This window comes from Mustela erminea, chromosome 1, assembly GCF_009829155.1.
Source record: "Mustela erminea isolate mMusErm1 chromosome 1, mMusErm1.Pri, whole genome shotgun sequence".
Lineage (NCBI taxonomy): Eukaryota > Metazoa > Chordata > Mammalia > Carnivora > Mustelidae > Mustela > Mustela erminea.
Window position 1 is genome coordinate 8,095,077 of NC_045614.1, and position 21,104 is coordinate 8,116,180.

Sequence of the window (21,104 nt, forward strand, 5' to 3'; positions counted from 1 at the left end):
AAATGGGAACATATGGGAAAGTTGAAGAATTATACAGCAAGTACCAGTAGGCTCTGTCCCTACATCTGAGGACAAACATGTTCTGTTCTTGCTCTACCCCAGAGCTGAGGGGCCCAAGTCCTAGTTGTCGGGGTCACTCGACTCAGAAGGCATGGAAAGGCCTCCTCTGCCCAGAAGCTCTTCTCCTGAGGGCCACATGTCTAGGTGGGGGGCCCTGCCAATGGCCAGGAGGGGAGGAGAGACAGTGAGATGGGCTTTGGTGGCTCCCTGTTCCCCACACCGTGCAGGTGCTTGGGGAGGAGGGACAGATGGGTCTCAGGGACATGCATCTGGCATCTTGGCGAGCTGGACAGTGCCGGCAGCCCAGGATCCCACTGGGACAGTGACCTGCGTCTCCTTTGACCCACAGTGAGGGAGTTTCCACCTCACGATTCCAGACTTGGTCTCAACGGAGACCACCAATGAGGCAGCTTCCTCACGCGTACCCCACCTGCTGTCCAGTGACACGTGCCCATATTTCCCCTAATGTCCTGTTCGTCCGAAAGTGACAACTGCTGGTTACACCCACCTCTTGGTTTTTTGTTTTGTTTTCCTCATAGCGGGTCCTGACGTGTTGTTTCACAAAATACCTCACGAGAGTTTCTGTTCCCTCCCTGGGGACAGGGTCTTTGCTGGTTTTTGTTCCTTGAGGAATCCCCTGAGGTCTGGGAGGAGGCCCGGCTGACGGGGTGTGCCTGCAGATCTCTTTCTCTGAGAATAAATCTGTTGCTCCCCAAATTCCTGGAGCCGCTGTGACTGACCCTTCACTTTCTCTGCTTGACAAGGCACCTGTCCCAGAAGGCCATCAGCTCCCTGCCCGCGAGTGAGATGGCTTCTCTTTCTCATTTCAAGCATCTTTCTTCCTTTTTCAGAATATGCTGAGTTTTTGCACTGTAAGTCCAAAAAGTTTACAGACTTTGATGAAGTTCGGCAGGAGATCGAAGCGGAGACCGACAGGGTCACGGGGACCAACAAAGGCATCTCCCCAGTGCCCATCAACCTGCGGGTCTACTCGCCCCACGGTAGGCAGCACCGGCGCAGACCGTTTGGGTGTCGTGGTGGAGGGGAGCCGACTCTGTGCCGCTTGTGGGTGGGGTCGGCTGTGCTCTCACAAGAAATAGGACCCCTTCCATTCTTCACGCACATAGCCCTCTTGGTCTCGGGCTTCCCATTTTTTAATAGGAACATGGTGCTAAGGAATCAGTCTCAGCTCTCAGGAAGCACAGCATGCTGGGAAGACTGTCAGGCTTGGTGGGGACTAGGGCATTTCATAGCTGTACGCCCCTGTGGAAAGGGGTGGCTGCTGTGTGGCTCCCAGGTCCTGGGCCACATAAGGAGACCGGCCCAGGGTAACCAGGTCTTCTGGGCCTTGCAGAGGAGCCGGAAAGCCAGTCTTCTCTTCACAATATTCTGATTTTAAAACTCCCATCAGTGACCTAGAGCAGCTTGCCACCAAGTACGACTTGTGGCCCCAGGGCATAGATTGCTAACTGAGATGGCATTCGGAGAATATTCCAGCAGACTCGGAACTCCTCAGCCTGAGTTCTTGGCCATGAGTTTTTAAATCGACGTATTTCTGAATAGATGATGCCTCTGCACGGCACAGAAATTCAAAAATTATGAAAGGGTATTGAGCAAAAACCTACCCTGGAGCCTTCAGGATTATGAATATATCTTGTATTCTAACGGCTGAGTCAGTAGTTACGATCCTGTTTGCGTGTGTGTTTCATGCATGTGTGTTTCACACTTTTACTCAGATTGTAGCATAATATAAAATGCCATTTCTTGGCAGGAATACATCTCAGTGTGTCTCTTATCAGAGCATCTTTTTGTTTTTTATGGTAAACACTGGCAAGCAGCAGCCTTTGGTCACAGCTGCATCGATGGGCCAAAATTTATTTAGTCACAGAGAGCGATTCCAGGCTGCCAGTCAAACGTCCCGATTTAGAACTATATCGCTGCACTAGAGGGAGGCTGCCTGTAGGAGGGGGACTTGAAGAGGAGCTACTGGATCAAAAGGAGTGATCTGGTTGGAGGGCAGGAGGACTCCTGCGGCCTGACCCCCCAGCACTTAGGGAAGCAGGCTGGATAGCTGTGGGGCCGTGGGGCCTTGCCTGCCTCCCCTCCTCTGTGTCTGATGACTTTTCCTTCTGGTTTCCTCTCAGTGTTGAACCTGACCCTCATCGACCTCCCGGGTATCACCAAGGTGCCTGTGGGGGACCAGCCCCCAGATATCGAGTACCAGATCAAGGACATGATCCTACAGTTCATCAGCCGGGAAAGCAGCCTCATCCTCGCTGTCACCCCTGCCAACATGGACCTGGCCAACTCGGACGCCCTTAAGCTGGCCAAGGAGGTTGACCCACAAGGTAACTACTGAGCCCCACAGTAGGCGTTCCCCTTCCGAGGGCCTGGGAGCATGGCAGCTTGCCCAGCATCCTTGTTTCTAGGTCACTCGGCCTTTGGCCTATGACCCCTAGGAAAAGGCCCTCCTGGGATACAGCCTCTCCTTTGGGGACCAGCAAGGCCAATGGACTGCCCAAGAGGCTGTTGTGTGGCAGCTGGGCATCTTGGTCCCCTTCTGTCAGAATGGCAACAGCAGTCCTAGCCTGTAGAGCTCCTCAGAGGACTGGGGAGGTCCCTGTAATGCTTAGGGGCCAGGCAGAGAAGGTAAAAGGGGGATGAGTTCATGAAGTCCGATGGGGCGATAGGGCTCAGTGTGGATTGTGGCGTCTCTGGCTCGGGGCATTCCGGGTCAAACTTTTCCTAAGGCCATTGATTAAGTACATGTCAGTTAAGTACCTGTTATATGCCAGGCTCTGTTTTGGCCTTGGGGACCCTGTAGGGGACAAAGTTGACAAGGGGCCCCTGCCCTGGTGAGTTGATGTTCCAGGGAGGGAGAGAGAAAACCATAAGAAAATAAGCAGGTGGGGCAGTTTCAGCCAAAAGCAAGCACTGGAGGAAAATCTAACCTTTTGAGAGAGTGGCTAGGGTAGGAGGAGGTGGGGGTTAGAGGTCTCTGAAGATGTGAGGTTTCAGGCAAGACCAGAACGGCAAATGATGAAGAGAGGCAAAATCCAGGGAAATGGCCAGTGTTGCTAAATAGGCTGGGCTTGATTGAGCCTGGGGTGCCCAGGAGATGGCAAGGAGGCCATTGTGACTGGGGCAGAGGAGGCGACGTGGGGGGTGGGACTATCCCAGGGGCCTTGGTGGCTGCTGTGGGGACCTGGGTGTGTCCTGCATGTGTTGGTGGTTGTGGAGGGGGACACGCACTGAAATGTGGTTTGTGAAATGCCCTCTGACTGCCTGATTCCATAGTGGTTTGGAGGGAGTCGGGGACCAGGGAGGAGATGGGGAAAGACAGGCTCTGGCACTTTGCTCCCTGGTTTCCGGTTCTGGTCTGGCTCGAGGACGGCTCGGGGAGGGGTAGGAACTGACGGCCCTTTTGCACTGTGGACTGCGAGCTTTTCAGAGTTGAGGACTGTGTTCTGAGTATCTTTGTCCAGCGAAGGGGACACTGTGTCCCCAGGTCACCCCTCTCCTAGGAGAGGCTACCTCTACCTGGCGCCCCCCCACAGCCTCCCTGTGCCCACCCCCCCATCCAGTCCCATGGGATAGAGTCTGATTGTGACAGAGATGCCACAGAGGCTTGATCGGGTGCTGAGGAAATGGGCGTGGGTTCACTTACACTTGTGAACTTGATGTTAGCTTTTCTGTCTCTGGAAGTGTTCATAATTATTACCCCCAAAATGACCTTTCCTAATTTTTCTGTGCTGTGTGTGCATGTTTCCTTGTTACCAGTGGGATGCATGTACACAGCACCCACCAAACTGCCCATTGTTGACTATTCTTTGTTCTTGAACATGTGGATTGTTTCTGGTCTTTTGTAAATAACGCTCCAGTGAAATCCAGCATTTCCAATAGAGTCCGGGCCCCCAGACCCCCTCTGCGGTACCATATCCTCCCTCACTCTGCCTCTCCCCTCCCCGCCTGGCACAAGCTTTGTGGGTGTTCACAGCTGTGGCCCCTCCATTGTCCAGAAAGGTGATGGCAGCTCACAGGCCCACGGCTGAGTGTGAACAGGCAGGGTGCCAGGGAGAGCACAGCGGTCAGCCCCTCAGAGCCCCCTTCGCGTCCTCTGAGGACCTCCCTGGGCTTCATGTGGTTCACACATATGCACACACCCACACAGGCATGGGCGCCATCGCAGAGGGGATCCGTAGTCCTGCCGGGGGCCACTGATCTGTAGGTGAGCAGCTTTGCTTAGAGGGTTTTTCTTGATTTGCGAGTGGACCTGGGGATAGGAGGAATCCGATGAGGTGGTTTCCAGAGTGGAATTTTGGCCACTCTGGTGCAAGGTAACCCTAGAAACAGTCGCCATGGGTTTGTGTATGATGTTGGGACTCTGCAGCTAACTCAGCGCAGCATGGAGACTGAGCCGGGATTTTGAGTTTCCACAAGGTCTCCCCCGACACTGTGGCAGCGAGACACTGTCAGCAGGTCACAGGAATGACAATGATGGTGGCCAGTATTTACTCATGGCGCGTCTGTCACAAGCCAGTGTGTCTTCATGAAGAGCCCTCTGAGACTGGTGTGGCTGTTGTCTTCACTTGACATGAGGGAAACTAGGGTCCAGGCAGGTGATGTTATGGCTTGTCCCAGGTCCCACACCTGGAAGTGGGGACCCTCGCCCAAAACTGCCAGACCAAGCTCCTCCCTCACGGCATCCTCTGACCTCTGGGCTCTTTCAGGCCTGCGGACCATCGGCGTCATCACAAAGCTCGATCTGATGGACGAAGGCACTGACGCTAGGGACGTCCTGGAGAACAAGCTGCTCCCCTTGAGAAGAGGTGGGCTTGGGTGCAGAGCTGGGGGCGGGGTGCAGTGGCAGGGAGGAGGTTCAGACGATAATGTTTTTTGTCCTTATCATTACTGAAACCTGGACCGATGCCAGGAAATATACACACATAAGCACCCACTGCTGCCTGTTTCCCAGGTGCCGGGAGTAACTACTGTTTCCTATGTATCTTTTTCTTCTGATTTGTACACATTGACTTCCCAGTTACACAGTTAACACCTGCTCGCTTCGGGGACATAAACAGGCCTACAGAGAAAGGACACCACAGTCATCCCTAGCACAGCCTCTCCAACCAGTTTATACTTCAGGGCTCTCCTCTGAAAACATTCCCCAGGATGCATAATTAATTCATTGACTGCTTCCTTCCTTCCTTCCTTCCCTGCCTCTCTCCTTCCTTCTTCCCTCGCTCGCTTCCTTTTTTTGTTTCAATTTATTTATTTATTTGCAAGAGGAGGGGTGGTGGGCAGAGGGAGCAGAGCAGACTCTGCTTTGAGGTTGGAGCCCAACGCACAGCTGGATCGCATGACCCCGAGATCGTGACCTGAGCTGACACCAGGGTTGGATGCTTAACTGACTGTACCACCCACGTGCCCCAGGATTCATAATTTTTCTTTTTTTTTTTTCCCCCAAGATTTTACTTACTTATTTTAGTGAGAGAGGAGAGAAAGTGTGTGAGTAGGAGGGGCAGAGGGAGAGAGAGAGAGAGAAAATCCCAAGTAGACTCCCCGCCGAGCGGGAGCCCAAGGTGAGGCTCGATCTCATGTCCCTGAGGTCATGACCTGAGCCGAAGTCAAGAGTGGGATGCTTGGAGTGCCTGGGTGGCTCAGTGGGCTAAGCCTCTGCCTTCGGCTCAGGTCATGATCCCAGGGTCCTGGGATCGAGCCCCGCATCGGGCTCTCTGCTCCGCGGAGAGCCTGCTTCCTCCTCTCTCTGCCTGCCTCTCTGCCTACTTGTGATCTCTGTCTGTCAAATAAATAAATAAAATCTTTAAAAAAAAAAAAAATGAGTGCGATGCTTAACACCTGAGCCACCCAGGCGCCCTAGGATTCATAATTTTTATTAACGGTCATGCTTACTTTCTATCGTGAACATTTAAAAGACATTCTTGAGAGTAGAGAAGTACGAGGAGCCCCATAGACCCAGCCTTAGTGGTTATCAACACACAGCTAATCTCGAATGCCCAAATGCCCTCCCCTTATTTGCTCCCTGGGGGATTACAAAGCAAATCCTTGGCTTCCTATCATTTTACAAATAAATGCCTAAGTTTCTGGCTCAACAGCTCCCTCACCAGCCCCTTTTTTCTCCCATATCATTTTTTGGTGGAAGAAACCAGATCATGTCCCAACTTGGGATTGGGCCGATTATTCCCAAAAATTGGCAATGAAATCTAGACGGAGAACCTGATAAAGTTCAGGTTTAGATCTTCTCACAGGAGTAGCCTAAATATTTTTCTTTTCAAAAAATTAGAAGAGCAGATACTTGTTATCTGTGATGTACGAGGCACTGCTCTATGGTCTTTTTTTCTTTTTAATGCTTTTTTTTTTTTTTTAAGATTTTATTTATTTTTTGACAGAGAAAGATCACAAGTAGGCAGAAAGGCAGAGAGAGAGAGAGAGAGGAGGAAGTAGGCTTCCCGCTGAGCAGAGGGCCCAATGCGGGGCTCGATCCCAGGACCCTGGGTCATGACTTGAGCCGAAGGCAGAGGCTTAACCCACTGAGCCACCCAGGTGCCCCTGCTCTGCGGTCTTGATGTGTGCGAGCTCATTGAGTCCTACTAAAGAAGATCCAGATTATGCGGTGCCTCTCTTTCTATCCCCATTTTATGGATGAAGAAACCGAGGCGCAGAGAAGCTGAACGCCTTGCCCCAGCTCACAAGATGAGGATGTGACAGAGCTGGTTTGGAATGCTGGCCCTCTGGCCTCCTGCTACTTGGTGACCTACTTTTCCATTTTACTTAGCAGAACGGCAGAGTGTTTCCCCACGACGGGCGAATACTCTCCAAGGTGACTTCCAGAGGTCCCACAGAATCCCTTGTATGGGGATCTGTGTGCCGTCACTCAATCCCTATTTGTTGGACACTTTGATTATTACTGTTTATCACTGTGGCGTGGTGTTGAGTATCCATCAAGGCTTTAATTAAAAAAAAATTATTTTTAAAGAGTTTATTTATTTATTTGACAGAGGTCACAAGTAGGCAGAGAGGCAGGCAGAGTGAGAGGGGGAAGCAGGCTTCCCGCTGAGCAGAGAGCCCGATGCAGGGCTTGATCCCAGGACCCTGGGATCATGACGGGAGCCGAAGGCAGAGGCTTTAACCCATGGAGCCACCCGGGCACCCGTTTTTAAAAAAATTTTTAAGCCATTTTATTTTATTTTATTTATTTTTTTTTTTTAAAGATTTTATTTGTTTTATTTGACAGACAGAGATTACAAGTAGGCAGAGAGGCAGGCAGAGAGAGAGAGAGAGGAGGAAGCAGGCTCCCTGCTGAGCAGAGAGCCCGATGCGGGACTCGATCCCAGGACCCTGAGATCACGACCTGAGCCAAAGGCAGCGGCTTAACCCACTGAGCCACCCAGGCGCCCTAAGCCATTTTATTAATTGGTTCCCTTTCCTGCCCCATTCCTTGCCTCAGGCGATCTGCTGTCAGCTGTCAGCACCCTCTGCGCGCTGGTGTTGCCAGCACCATTGAGATCTTTTCTTTAGCCCCTAGGGATTCGCTCCTCCGTGTGTGGGATCGGCATGGGGACAACATCGACCTTGTTTTCCACCTTCCCCAAACCATGCTGAGACATTGAGTTAGGAGAGGTGGCTGCCAGGGTCAGGGTCTGTGTCAGAGGTTTAGGAAGGAAGGGTTGGTGCCAAACGGGGAAGCGGACCCCGCATGTCCCTGTCCCCTCTACCAGCCACCCTAACCCCGTGCTCTTCCCACGTGTATTGGGCCTAAATCCTAGTCCCGAGGGATGCTACCTGGGCTCAGCATCAGTGACGGGTGGCTGGATGATGACACAGACCTCCTCGGCTTCCTTCCTCCCCGCCCCACTGCTTCTGCGTCTGCCCTCCTCTGCCTTCCTGTCTGTTTCCAAGAAAGTCAGTGCTTCCTCTCCCCGACCTGTCTGCCGGCTATTGACTTGTGCCCTCAGGCCTCCCACCCTCGGTGTTCTGCTCCCGTCCTGTGGCTTTTAGAATCTCACCAGCTGCGTCCTTCTTGGCTTACAAAAGACTCAGAACTCCTGTGCTTTTAGGAACCAGAATCCCAGCCAGACCACTGGCTCTGCTCCCTGCTGTTCCCTCCTGCTTACTCTTGTGTGGATGGTAGTGAGTTTGGGCTTCTCACCGGTCTGGGTTCCCATCTGGTTCTCCTCTGTGACCTCCCCTTGGTCACATCCCCTCATCTGTAAAATGGACATAATGGCAAAGATGGAGAGGATGAAAGGTAACCGGTCTTGCACAAGACCTGTCGGGATACATGGTAGGCAGGCTCTACTCCCCTCTCCCCAGGGGAAACCTGGGACGCCCCCCACTGAGAGTGGGGTATGTCTGTCTGCACGCGTCCCTGAGGGCGTTTGGCCACCTCTCCCCAGTCCACCTCTTCACCTTTCATTATGTCAGCCGGGATGAAAACAGGCACCACGTCTGTTTACTGCGCACCTACTGTGGGTCAGGCTCTTGGCTGAGTTCTCGATGTCCCATGACACCCTCCCCCCACGAAGTACACACACCCATACTATTTGGTGCCCTGTGTCATACCTGGGAACCCAGGACTATTCTGGCTTCTTTTTTTTTTTTTTTTTTAGTAGGCTCCATGCCCAGCGCAGAGCCCAGCATGGGGCTCGAACCCACGACCCTGAGATCAAGACCCGAGCTGAGATCAAGAGTCAGACGCTCAGCCGACTGAGCCACCCAGACACCCCTGTTCTGGCTTTTTTTTTTTTTTTTTTTTTAAAGATTTTATTTATTTATTTGACACAGAGAGATTACAAGTAGGCAGAGAGGCAGGCAGAGAGAGAGAGGAGGAAGCAGACTCCCTGCTGAGCAGAGAGCCCGATGTGGGACTGGATCCCAGGACCCTGAGATCATGACCTGAGCCGAAGGCAGCGGCTTAACCCACTGAGCCACCCAGGCGCCCTGTTCTGGCTTTTTGAACACCATTCCTGTTCTCTACCCTTCCCGTTGCTTCATGACCTAAGAGGGCAGATATTTTCTTCACATTAGCATTTTTATCTTAAATCCTGTTTTCTATGATTAAAGAATTCCAGAATGGTTCGGAAGGCCAGTCAGTGAAGGAGAAAGTAGCCCACCTCTCCCGCAAGCCCCATTTCTCATATAGTCAGTCACAGCTACCATTTTCTTGTATCTGATTCAGAAAATTTTAACCCACATACGATCATCCCTAACGAGCTTCCCTCCTGTTGGCTTAGAAGCGTTAACCATCCATTCCCACCTGCCATCATGTGTGGTTTTAGACTTTTTTCTGTTCTGTGCCATTCATTTCTCTGGACATCCGTGCCCGATATATCCAAGCTCGACACATGTAACAGCCGTGGAACAGGTTTTAATACCTAGCAAGATGAGCTGGTCCTTCTCGCCCTTCTTTTTTTTTTTAAGATTTTATTTATTTATTTGACAGAGAGAGATCACAGGTAGGCAGCAGCAGGCAGAGAGAGGGGGGAAGCAGGCTCCCTGCTGAGCAGAGAGCCCGATGTGGGGCTCGATCCCAGGACCTCAAGATCATGACCTAAGGGCAGAGGCTTAACCCACTGAGCCACCCAGGCGCCCGCCGCCCTTCTTTTTTGAGGTGGTTTTCATTCTTGTCTCTAAAGCTCAGTTTGGGGGTTTCATCTTCGCTAGAGCCTTCCTTTCTCCCTGCCTCATACGAGGTTGGGCATCACCCCTCTTTCCTCCAGACACTTCTGTCGCTTTTCCAGCCCGCTCTGTGTGTTCGTGTTCTCCGCGTTTCTGAGGAACGGGTCTGGCCGGGGACCTCGTCTGTGAGTGACCTGTCGGACAGCGGCTGTGTCTGCCTGCACTGGGCCCAGCTGCGTGCCCGGTCCACGGTGGGCATCCAGGCCCTTTGGCCCGCCTGGCACTGCCCCTGCCCTGACCCGCTCTCCCCGCAGGCTACATCGGTGTGGTGAACCGCAGCCAGAAGGACATCGAGGGCAAGAAGGACATCCGTGCGGCGCTGGCGGCCGAGAGGAAGTTCTTCCTCTCCCACCCGGCCTACCGGCACATGGCTGACCGCATGGGCACCCCGCACCTGCAGAAGACCCTGAACCAGGTATGGCCGGGGTTTCGTGCTGCGGCAGTCTGCCACGCTGCTGGCCTTGGTCTGCAGCAACACGGGTTCCAACCACATTCGATTCGGGGCCTGGCGAGGGGTGGGTGTTCCGTGAGTCACTAATAGCGCTGTTCTCGCCACCGCTACTATTGTTGATTTTATTTTCACTATAATTAAATATTTGGAATTATCTAATCACCGTACCCAGAAGTTGGCCCGGGTGACCTGGGTGACAGCGACCTGGCTTGCACCAAGGCAGGGTGGCTGGGAGCGCTCGACAGGACCTCAGCGGGGGGACTGTGGGGCCTGAGTTCCGCGGGTCTGAAGCCCAGCCCCACCTCTGATGGGGTGGCCCGGCCGAGCTGTCCGAGCCCCCGTCCCCCAGGCATCAGCTGGCCCCCTGGGGCTGTGGTGTCCGTGCCCCATACGTACGCTGCCCTGCTGTAGTGTTGTTTTCCTCCCGCTCTTCCTGTACAGGAAATAAATTCTCGGGGTTTGGAAACAGCGAGCGTGCCGTGAGGCGCCCCGCCTGCCCTGTCCCTCTCACCCGCAGGGCCCGCTGTCAACCCTGCCTGCATTTCTCTCTGTCCATAGACGCAAAAAGGTCTTCTGAGAATCCTAGTTCTCCCTTTTGTACCATAAAGGATGATGTAGTTGTGGATGCCTCCGCACCCCTCCGTCCTGCCCCACTTTTGGGTTTTTCTGCTCAGCGTTATCTCCTGGAGCGCGGCCCGGGCCGAGAAGCGCCCTTGTTCTTTCTCGTGGCTGCGTCGTCGTCTCTGAACACATGGGCTGCAAGCTGTCCCGCCAGCTTCTCTTTGGAGCGCGGCCGAGATGGTTTCTCATCCTCCTGGTGCACGCAGGTGGCTGTTAACGTGACCACCGTCGGACCGCTCGCGTGTGGCTCTGTCTGGAGAGGAGAGTCCCTGATGGGGGCTGGTGCAGGCTCGCGGTACCGGGCCGGGCCTGTCCTTCGGGTCGGGCCTGGTTTGTCCATCCAGGGTTGTGAGATGTGCCCTCTGGGTAGTTGATGGCAGCTTCCCGGAAGCAGGGAGGGACTCGGAGCCACAGTGAGGGCCGTCCCTGCGGCCAGGCCGCGGGGGGCACAGCAGCAACGCCAGAGCGGGACCGTGTCCTCGGGGAAGGCATATTTCTAACGGGGGGACACAGACTGGGAGCAAGTCCCCAGGTCAAGGCACGATCAAGGGTGAGGGAGCGATGGGGGCCGGGAAGAGCCAGCGCAGAGCAGAAGGCGGAGAGGGCAGCTGAGGGGAGGGACAGGATGTGTCCAGTGGGAGGAAGCGGGTGGCCTGGGTGGAGGGGCAGAGGGAGAGGAAGGGAAGTAAAACTACCCCGCAGGTGGCGGGGGCCTCCTCTGAGGGCTGGCGCTCAGGCGGGGCCTGGCTGGCCTCATGGCACTTCCTGGAGCTGTGCCTGCCCCCCCGCCCCCCGCCGCTGCCCTCACTTCTCCATGAGCCGCTGCTCTCGGGCTCTAGGATGCTGTCGGACACGGGGTGGGGGGGGCGCGGTCTGCAGCGCGCGTAGCCTCAGTGCCCCCTAAAGGCCTGCAGCTCCCACGGGGGCAGCCGCTGGAGCAGGGTCCTGGCCACAGAGGCCCTCAGTGGAGCCGTCAGATTCATAAGCACAGTGTGGTGAGCTGGAGGGTGAGGCTCCCTTGCACCTCCTTCCTAGCTTGATGGATGCTAGGACGTTCCTGTCTCTCGTAGGAGAGCTGGCAGTGGGCGCTTTTCACTTGCAGGGCAATAGCTGCTTTTATGGCTTTTGTTCTGTTCCCTGCCTCCCTCTCGCCCTCTCGGTCTCTCTTTCTCTCTAGTATAGTAAAAAATCAAGTCATGCAGCCCAAGTATAGTGAATCTCCCATTTCCTCCCATCTGGTGGTGGGTCCTTTCCCCAGTGCTGGCCGGTCACCACTAACCAGCTGCCCTCTAGTGACACTCGGCCCGAGAAGCCACTGTGTCTGTATCCCCCGCCTCACTCCCTCCCTCCCCCTCCCCCTCTCCGTCCCCACTTTCCCTTCCCTTACTTCTTTCCCTGCGGTAACAGCGGGATGTTTTCTCTTCTCTCTCGTGTTTTTCTCTCTCCCTCCATCCTGAGGTATTCTCTCTAACCTTTCCTGTAGTGTTGCTTCCTCTTACAATTTGTGAACAATTAACAGATCCACACGAGAGGCACCTGGGTGGCTCAGTGGGTTAAGGCCTCTGCCTTCAGCTCAGGTCATGATCTCAGGGTCCTGGGACCGAGCCCCGCATCGGACTCTCCGCTCAGCAGGGAGCCTGCTTCCCCTCACCTTCTGCCTGCCTCTCTGCCTCCTTGTGACCTCTCTCTTTCTCTGTCAAATAAGAAAATAAAATATATTTTTTAAAAATTTTATTATTTATTTTGACAGAGAGAGGTCACAAGGAGGCAGAGAGGCAGGCAGAGAGAGGGGGGAAGCAGGCTCCCCGCTAAGCAGAGAGCCCGATATGGGGCTCGATCCCAGGACCCTGAGATCATGACCTGACCTGAAGGCAGAGGCTTTAATCTACTGAGCCACCCAGGTGCCCCAATAAATAAAATCTTTAAAAAAAAAAAAAACCCCACGATTCTGAAGCAGATGAGAGGAGAAGGGGACACAGTGAGAGGCCCCCTGCCCGCCCCTGCCCGCCCGCCTGCCCCACTCCGGCCTTTCTTCCGCATTTGTTTCCTGCGGAGCTTCCTTCTCTCTGTTCAGGCAACTAAAAATACATTCTTACGGTCTCCCTCTTTCACAGAAGGGAGCACATGCTCTGCACGTTCCTTTTGCCAGGGAGCTGTCCGCGCCCAGCCCCGCGTCTCTCCATCTGCCTGTTGCTCTGTGGCCCACGCGGACCGTCCCCCACCGGCCGGTCCTTCAGTGCGTGGGTCGTTCGCTGGCCTCCTGGGCCTCTCACCGGAGCACTTGGGCGAGGCTGCCGTGGGTTGGCCCATGTGTCATGTGTACCCTGCGGCGCGGACACCCTGGTTGGCTGCCCTGCGGCAGCCCCGTGGGCCGTTCCCAGCAACACGTGCCACCCCTCCTGTCCCACACGCTAGTGTGACTGCAGCCAGATAGTTCCCTTGCTTCCTCCCGAGGCTGGGGGGCGTGCTGCGCTCAGGGGCCATCTTGGCATCGGCCCTCAGCAGGTGCAGCAGGCCAGAGCCTCCCTGGCATCCTGCCTGTGCTGACCTGTGACCTTTGACCTCTGACCTCTCTCCCTCCCCCAGCAACTGACCAACCACATCCGGGAGTCACTGCCAGCCCTGCGGAGCAAGCTGCAGAGCCAGCTGCTGTCCCTGGAGAAGGAGGTGGAGGAGTACAAGAACTTCAGGCCCGACGACCCCACACGCAAAACCAAAGCCTTGCTGCAGTACGTGTCTCCCTCCCAACCTCCCAGCCCCCCAGCCTGGCTTGTGGGGGGCCTCCACCCGGCCACAGGGTCCCAGGTCCAGGCTGGGTGTCCATCCTCATTCGTTCATTTGTTCACTTAGCGTAACGTTTGTGGAAGCACTCGGGTCGCCCCAGTGAACGGGGCAGACAGCCATCTCTGCCCCAGGTGCTTAGAAAGGGGAGGGCGGAGCGATGGGACAGAAAATAAGCAAATAAGAAAATGTGGAGTGCTTTACATGGTGCGATATTAACATGGGGAAGGGGCTAGGGTGCCAGGATGGGCCTGGGAGTGCCATTTAAACAGAGTGGTCAAGAAGCCTGCCCTGAGACAGTGATAGTCAGGCAAAGATCCGAAGAGGTCAGGGATGGGGGCTTGGCCAGTGCAAAGGCCCTGAGGCAGGACTGTGCCCTGCAGTGCTGGAGGAGGCTGTATGACAGAACAGAATGAGTGAGGGGCAGAGTGGAGGGGGGGAGGAGACAGGGCAGAGCATTCGGGTCTTAGTAGGCCATGGGGAGGAATTGCTTTTCCTCTGAGTAAGGTGGGAGCCGTGGAGGGATGGCCTGACTCAGGTATCCTAGGTGCCTTCTGGTGGCTGTGGGGAGGACAGACATGGGCGACCGGGGTGGGGCCTTGGCCGTGTGTCAGCTCTTTCTGCTCTGTCTCCTGGAATTCTCACCCTGACCCTCGGTGGGTACTGGCTGTCTCAGCTCAGAGCTGTGGAGGACTCCACAGCCGCGCTGCTGTGAGGAGGGGAAGTACGTGTGCCCAACAATCCCAGAATCTCTCTCTCTCTTTTAATCTCTCTCTCGGCTTCTCTTGCTTCTAGACTCCCAGTTTCTTTCTTTCTTTCTTTCTTTTTTTAAAAAAGATCTTATTTATTTATTTGACAGATATCACAAGTAGGCAGAGAGAGAGGAAGGGAAGCAGGCTTCCCGCTGAGCAGAGAGCCGGATGTGGGGCTTGATCCCAGGACCCTGGAATCATGACCCAAGCTGAAGGCAGAGGCTTAACCCACTGAGCCACCCAGGCGCCCCTCTACTCGCAGTTTCTTGGCTGCCAGGAATCCCGGCCGCTGGGCTCGAGTGGGATCCAGAAACTCACTGGCAGTTCATAAGGCAGATGGTGCCACCCATGTGGTTCGTCCCCAGGTCACAGCAGAGGGACACCACCCGTGACCCGCGATAGCTGTCATAACCCTGGTGTCCTCCTCCCCCGACCCCGTCACTCAGCACTGCATGCTGGAGGGTTCAGGGGTGAGAATGCTTTTATGCTCAAGCTTAACACCGTTTAGTTCTTGCGGGCAGAGTTTCTTGGGGTTTGAGACACCCCATCCCTGCCCTCCCACCGGGTGTTCCGGGAGAACCCCATTCACTGGCGCCAAGCCTGGCCGCCCAGCGTCTTGCAAGCATCGGTGGTGTTTGCCCATGAGAGCTGGACGTCTCTTTGCTAGAAAGCTGTGCTCCACGCCGCTGGCCCAGTGGGGGCTGGTCCCTTGACGGCAGCAGCTCCCCTTCGGGGCGGACTGCACACAGAGCTTGAGGACATCAAGAATTTGGGGGCGGCGGAGGTACAGAAATGACTAAGGCAGGCAGTGCAAGAGGCTGGGGAAACGAGTAGAAATGCTACAGAAAACCAAACGCTAACGAATACTTTAGTTCTCGGCTGCTCACAGGGTCACAGTACCAGTCAGCAACACCTGGGGACCGTTTTAAGGGCTGGGCTGGGTTCCCAGGGCGCGCATGTGGTGGTAACATATTTCATCACTTACATAAGCACTTTTTAAAAAGAAAAAACATTTTAACTTCCCTGAATTCAAAAGTTTGAGGTGAATTACCATAATTGGCTGCGTTGTCTCTTTCTTCTGGGGGTGCAGAGTAGCAGTCCTCCTTAGGGTCGGTGATTTCTTGGAGTTGATGAAATCTAGAAGTTCCTGGAATCCTCACTGTGACCCCATGTGGGGCCACCATTAAGATCAACTCACTATGCAGAGGCTCAGAGGGGCAAAGACACCAGAATTGTGTGGAGGGAATTGTGTGGAGGAGCTCGTTTTTTCACACACAGTTCTGCCTGGTCAGGGCAGAAGTCGCTGAGCTGTGACCGCACCCCTCACTCTTACCATCTGCAAAATGGGACTAAGAACCGCTACCCCCCAAGTTCGGTGAATGAATCGCCATAACGGGCCTGTAGAATGGGCCTGGCATGTCGTGACTACACGCCATAGGCGATCCTATGATTGATTTGTTCTGGTCTCTGCATACATTTCGCTGCTAAGAAAATGAAAGGGAGGGGCGCCTGGGTGGCTCAGTGGGTTAAGCCGCTGCCTTCGGCTCAGGTCATGATCTCAGGATCCTGGGATCGAGTCCCACATCGGGCTCTCTGCTCAGCAGGGAGCCTGCTTCCTCCTTTCTCTCTCTCTGCCTGCCTCTCTGCCTACTTGTGATCTCTCTCTGTCAAATAAATAAATAAAATCTTTAAAAAAAAAAAAAAATGAAAGGGAGCATGTAAGCCACGGCTTGATTTGGAGCATGATTCTGGCGCTGTGTCAGGTCCTTCTCCTCTGACGTCGGGTTCTCTTTTTCGTGGCAGGATGGTCCAGCAGTTTGGGGTGGACTTTGAAAAGAGGATCGAAGGCTCTGGAGACCAAGTGGACACACTAGAGCTCTCCGGGGGCGCCCGAATCAATCGCATCTTCCACGAGCGGTTTCCCTTTGAGCTGGTGAAGGTAGCACCGCCACGTGGGCCCTCCTGACTCCGGTCAGGGCCTCCTCCCATGCCCTGGGTCTTGAACTCCTGCCTCCCGGCGTCTGCCTCCTGTGGGCAGCGGTGGTGCCAGTGGCAGTGCGGCGGGGGGTCGGGGAGGAGGTGTCACCTCCGGGCTTCCTTCCCTGAGCGGGCAGCTCAGAGGTGTCCGGCAGACCCATAGGAAAGTTCCATTTTGGCCCTCTGACAAAATCCAATACACAGTCTTTGCAAAGTACATAGAACATGTAGGTCAGTTCTCATGGGAAAGTGTCCTCATCATGGTGAAGGGGAAAACAGGGTAAGGAGCCAGCACGTATAGGATAGCATGTAGGATAGTATGTACAGCATCCTTCCTCGTGAAGGCTGTGATGTCTCCGTGGGTGTCTTTGCACAGAGAGATCTGCAAGAGTACTCATAAGAATGTCCCTTCTGGGCTTTGAGATTTTTCTTTTGTTAATTTGCTTGAAGTTTTACACTTCTTACCATGAACATACATCGTTTTTTATAAAAACCAGTAAAATTTATTTTCAACAAAGGCCAAAAGCTTAAAGGGATGAAAAACACCCCTAACCCTAATACCCACAGACAGCTCCTGTTAACTTCTCAATGTTTGCCCTTTCTGGATTATTTCTGTGCAAATGGGTAAGTCCCCGGCCTACATAAAACACAGCACATCTGCTCATCCATACTTGAAAAATAATTTGTCTCTGTATCCTGCTTTTTTCATATGGTGGCCATCTTTCCAAACCAGTCATTTACATTTCATGCGTTGTTAACGGCAAGATAATATCTTATGCATGTCCCATCATACATTGAACCAATCTCCCATTATTAGACTTATTTAAGTTGTTTTCACATTCTTTAGCAGTTACGAATAGTTCTATGAACATAACTAATTCTTATGAATTCCTCAAGGTAGGTTTCTAGAACGTTTAAAACTGCCTGAAAGTATAGCTGTATTTTTGGAGGCCCTTGATTGGTACCGCCAAATAGCCCATAAAAAAGTTCATGTGAATTCATGTTCCTTCAGAGAGTGAGTTCACGTTTCCTCTGAGAGAGAGAGAGAGTGTGTTCATTTCAAACCATCCTCGCTGAAACTGGGTTTTAATGTTTTTAAAAATTTTGACCGGTGAAATAGTCTGCCATGTGAAAACAGCCACACACAGGACATACCTTCCCCAAATATGCACCCGTTATGGGGGTGCCACAGGTACCTCTTTGCATGTGAGTGATTTGTCTGCTCTCAGATGGAGTTTGACGAGAAGGATTTACGGCGCGAGATCAGCTACGCCATTAAGAACATCCACGGAGTCAGGCAAGTTCTAAGGGGAGAGCTGCCGTGTTCCCTTCACCTCTGCGGCGCCACTGTCCAGCCAGTTGGTTGCCGCTCCCTCCAGGTGCCCTGAGTGTGAGGCCTGGAGAGGGCTCCTGGGTGGTTTTCAGTAGCTTTAAGTCTCTCCCTGTGGGTCTCCAAGGGCACTCGAGGGCGGGTGTGCTGTTGTAGGCCATGGGGCTGCTTGCCACCCTTGGGTTTAATGTAGGTTAAACCGCCCAGTCAGTTGGCATGAGCCCAGCTGAGAAAGCTCACTGGAGATTTACCCTGGGGGGTTGTGGGGAGCCAGAGCTGAGTCACGGTTACAGGAACCCAGCATGCGTCCCCATTACGGGTCCCCTGTGAGGCTTCTAGGTCCCCTCCGTTATCCGACAAAAGTTGTCACCCTGGTTGTCCAGTCTTAATCAGCCCTGGGGTCCTCGGATCATCCTGTGGGTTTCCAGGCAATGGATGCTGGCATCTGACCCCCAGACTTGCCGTGACCTTGGCTCATTCTCGGGGACCTGGCCCTTGCCTATGAAATTGCTGACCGTGCTTTGTTTCTCTCTGACTTATCTCCCCCACCCCCGGGTACGGATGGTTTTAGGACCGGGCTCTTCACCCCGGACTTGGCATTCGAGGCCATTGTGAAAAAGCAGGTCGTCAAGCTGAAAGAGCCCTGTCTGAAATGTGTCGACCTGGTTATCCAGGAGCTAATCAATACAGTTAGGCAGTGTACCAGTAAGGTATTGGGCCCTCGGCAGGGTGACTCCTGGCCTTGTGGAAGCGGGGTATGGGGCTTTGGTATCAGGCTCCCAGTGCTGCTCCAGCCTTTGCCCTGCTGGTGCCCTTTCCCCCCAGGTTGCCTCAGTTTCCAAGAATGTGGCCTTCTCCCTGGGGCTGGGGCGGGGGCGTGTTGGCCTGGGCGCGATGTCTGCGGGGTGGGAGGGTGCGCCAGGCCTCCAGAACCGGCCCGACTGGGGGGCAGGGCTCCCTGGGACCCTGATACCAAGCCTAGCATGTGTCTGATGGACATGGGGGTGTCGTTGGGCTGTCGCTTTGCTGCCTTCTGGGAAGCAGAGAGGGATCCCGCGTCAGCTGTTGGAGGCCAAGCTCCCTGAACCCTGCCCCCCTGCCCCAAGCCATCATTCCTTCTTGATGAATGCCTGTCACCCTCGGGCTTTCCTGGAGCCAGCCACCTCTCTGTCCACAAGGCACCAAGAAAGGCCCGAATGCCACCAGCAGAATGAGTGCTCAGGTGCCCAGCCCTGCAAAGCCAGCTCGGCTCCTTGCTGCTCCGCCAGTGCCCCTGGCTCCCTCCAGGAACGGAGCTGTCCCTCCAGGCAGCACGTTCTCCCAGCCACTAGGTCCCCGGCCCCCATGTGCTGGTATTCACAGGCCACCGTCTCCACCCGGCGGGTCACGCTGGGCTCCCCCGCAGGTCTGGTTCCCAGGGCAGTGCGCTTCGGCCAGACTGCTGAAGTGCTTGCCGGTGGCCGGTTTGTGTTTGCACGTCCGCAGGGGCCCCAGACTCTGGGGTCGGTCTCCCAAGGCAGGGAAACTGCTTGAGCCTTCTGTCTCGGTCTGGAAAAGCCCACATTTGCTTCTTAAGCTTCTTCGATTAGAAAAGGGAGAGAGAGAGAAAAAAACCTAGGTGGGGTGGGGTTTATCACCCTAGAGCCCACTGTCACAGGTGCGAAAATTCGAGCCCATCACGTTCCCTTCGCCTTCCGCACCGTGACACTGACCCCTGGCCCCGCCCCGGCCCCAGGCTCCCCTCCGACCCAGGACTCCTCCTTGATCTGAAGTAGCTTCCGGGGCAAATGCGGGCACAGGCTCCGACCTGCATGTCACTAACCAGCTGACTCTCCTTTCTTCTCTTTCTGTTTCCCATCCCGCGTGTGTGGCCTGCACTGTCCCTGGGTATCTTTCTACCTCGTCCCGCCCTCCGCATGACCCAGGACGGGGCTCTTCACCCCCGACATGGCCTTTGAAGCCATTGTGAAAAAACAGATTGTAAAGCTCAAAGAGCCGAGTTTGAAGTGTGTTGATCTCGTGGTCTCAGAGCTGGCCACAGTCATTAAAAAGTGTGCCGAGAAGGTAACCGAAGGTTTTGTTGTCACCTGCACATTTGTCCCGCATCTCCTCTCCCCACCCCCATGTTAGTCTCCACCTGCGCATCTGGGAACTCTGCCTCAGTGGGCACCTCCTTCCATGGGCCACCTGTCGCTTTGCGACATCTCAGCTCTGCCTAGCAGACGAGAGAGGGGGGCATCGTGGCCCGTGGGTGTTCCACGTTTCCAGTTTGGGCTCTGTGGGGGAGGAGAGGCTTGGGGTGTGGCCAGGGAAAGTCACCAAGCAGGCAGTGAGGACCAGGGGCAGTGCCTTAGAGAACCTTAGAGGAGGAGGGTGTCCACCCCGTCACCCAGCGTGAACCGCGATCAGTGCAAAGACGTGTGTGTCCGCGTGTCACGGAGCATTTCAGAGGCTTTCCACTAGTGATTTTGACCGGCTCCTCGGTTTTCCCTGACACATGGACTTAACCCGAACCTCGGAAGGTGGGCTTCTCTGTACGTTTGGTTCAGGTTATGATGAGAGAAGAGCTTTCTGTAAGGGGGTCCCGCTGAGGGAGATGGCCCAGATGCTGCCCCCATCATCCTAGAACAGGCGCTGCTCACTCACGAGCTGGCCGAGAGTTCCCGCCCTGTGGGCCTGCTGGCCTTGACACTTGACTCCGTGTCCTTGCTCTCACCCTGTGCTGGGCGGAGGGGGTGGCCGTCACTGTCGGGCAGCAGACACACACCACCCACTTTCTCTTGCCACTTTCCACCTTCGTATCCATTCTCGAGAATCATCTCTGCTCGTGTGTGGGCGCCCTGTCATTCTGTCTGGCACACCGTTCCCCCACCGTCCCCTTCCTGTCTGTCAGCTGGAGCAGCTGTGAGCCAGGAGCGAGGTGGGGACTCGGTAGGCCCACGCCTGGTCACTTCCCTTCCCCTGTGTTCTCTGCGTGGTTCATGTTGTTTCCTGGGCCACGAGGACTCCACCAATGTCACCACTCTACCCACCCCCCGCCCCCCAGCTCAGCTCCTACCCCCGCTTGCGAGAAGAGACGGAGCGAATCGTCACTACCTACATCCGGGAACGGGAGGGGAGAACCAAGGACCAGGTAATTGACTTTTCGTTTGATTTTTCAGGTAGAATTTGTGTGCGTACATCTTTTTATATGTGCTTAAATCTTGCCTTGAAAATGACAAACGCATAAAGCAAGGTGACCCCCACCTCAGTCAAGGTACAGAACCCTTCTGTGACCCTCAAAATCCCTGTCCTCCCCCCCAGCCCTGGCAATGACCGGTCTGCTCCCTTATCCAGAACGACACTCACATGGACTCCTGGAGTGTGTAACCTCTTGATTCTGCCCTCCCACACTTAGCATAGAGCACTCATGATTCTTCCCTGCTGTTCATGA

At 54.6% G+C, this 21,104-nt stretch overlaps 1 protein-coding gene across 14 annotated transcripts in view; it reads left to right on the top strand.

Annotated features, from left to right (window-relative positions):
• DNM2 (dynamin 2) overlaps positions 1–21,104 on the top strand; it is an 84,698-nt gene that overhangs the window by 39,501 nt on the left and 24,093 nt on the right. For 9 of the 14 annotated variants that reach the window (XM_032311258.1, XM_032311212.1, XM_032311229.1 and 6 more), the window contains exons 3-11: positions 912–1,061; positions 2,205–2,408; positions 4,791–4,889; positions 10,014–10,174; positions 13,418–13,560; positions 16,168–16,303; positions 17,571–17,638; positions 19,597–19,735; positions 20,718–20,804. In XM_032311258.1, the coding sequence (XP_032167149.1) occupies positions 912–1,061; positions 2,205–2,408; positions 4,791–4,889; positions 10,014–10,174; positions 13,418–13,560; positions 16,168–16,303; positions 17,571–17,638; positions 19,597–19,735; positions 20,718–20,804 (1,187 nt within the window). Of the gene's footprint in view, positions 1–911; positions 1,062–2,204; positions 2,409–4,790; positions 4,890–10,013; positions 10,175–13,417; positions 13,561–16,167; positions 16,304–17,570; positions 17,639–18,242; positions 18,382–19,596; positions 19,736–20,717; positions 20,805–21,104 lie in introns of all 14 variants that reach the window. The other 5 variants (XM_032311301.1, XM_032311218.1, XM_032311267.1 and 2 more) reach the window with 1 other exon arrangement.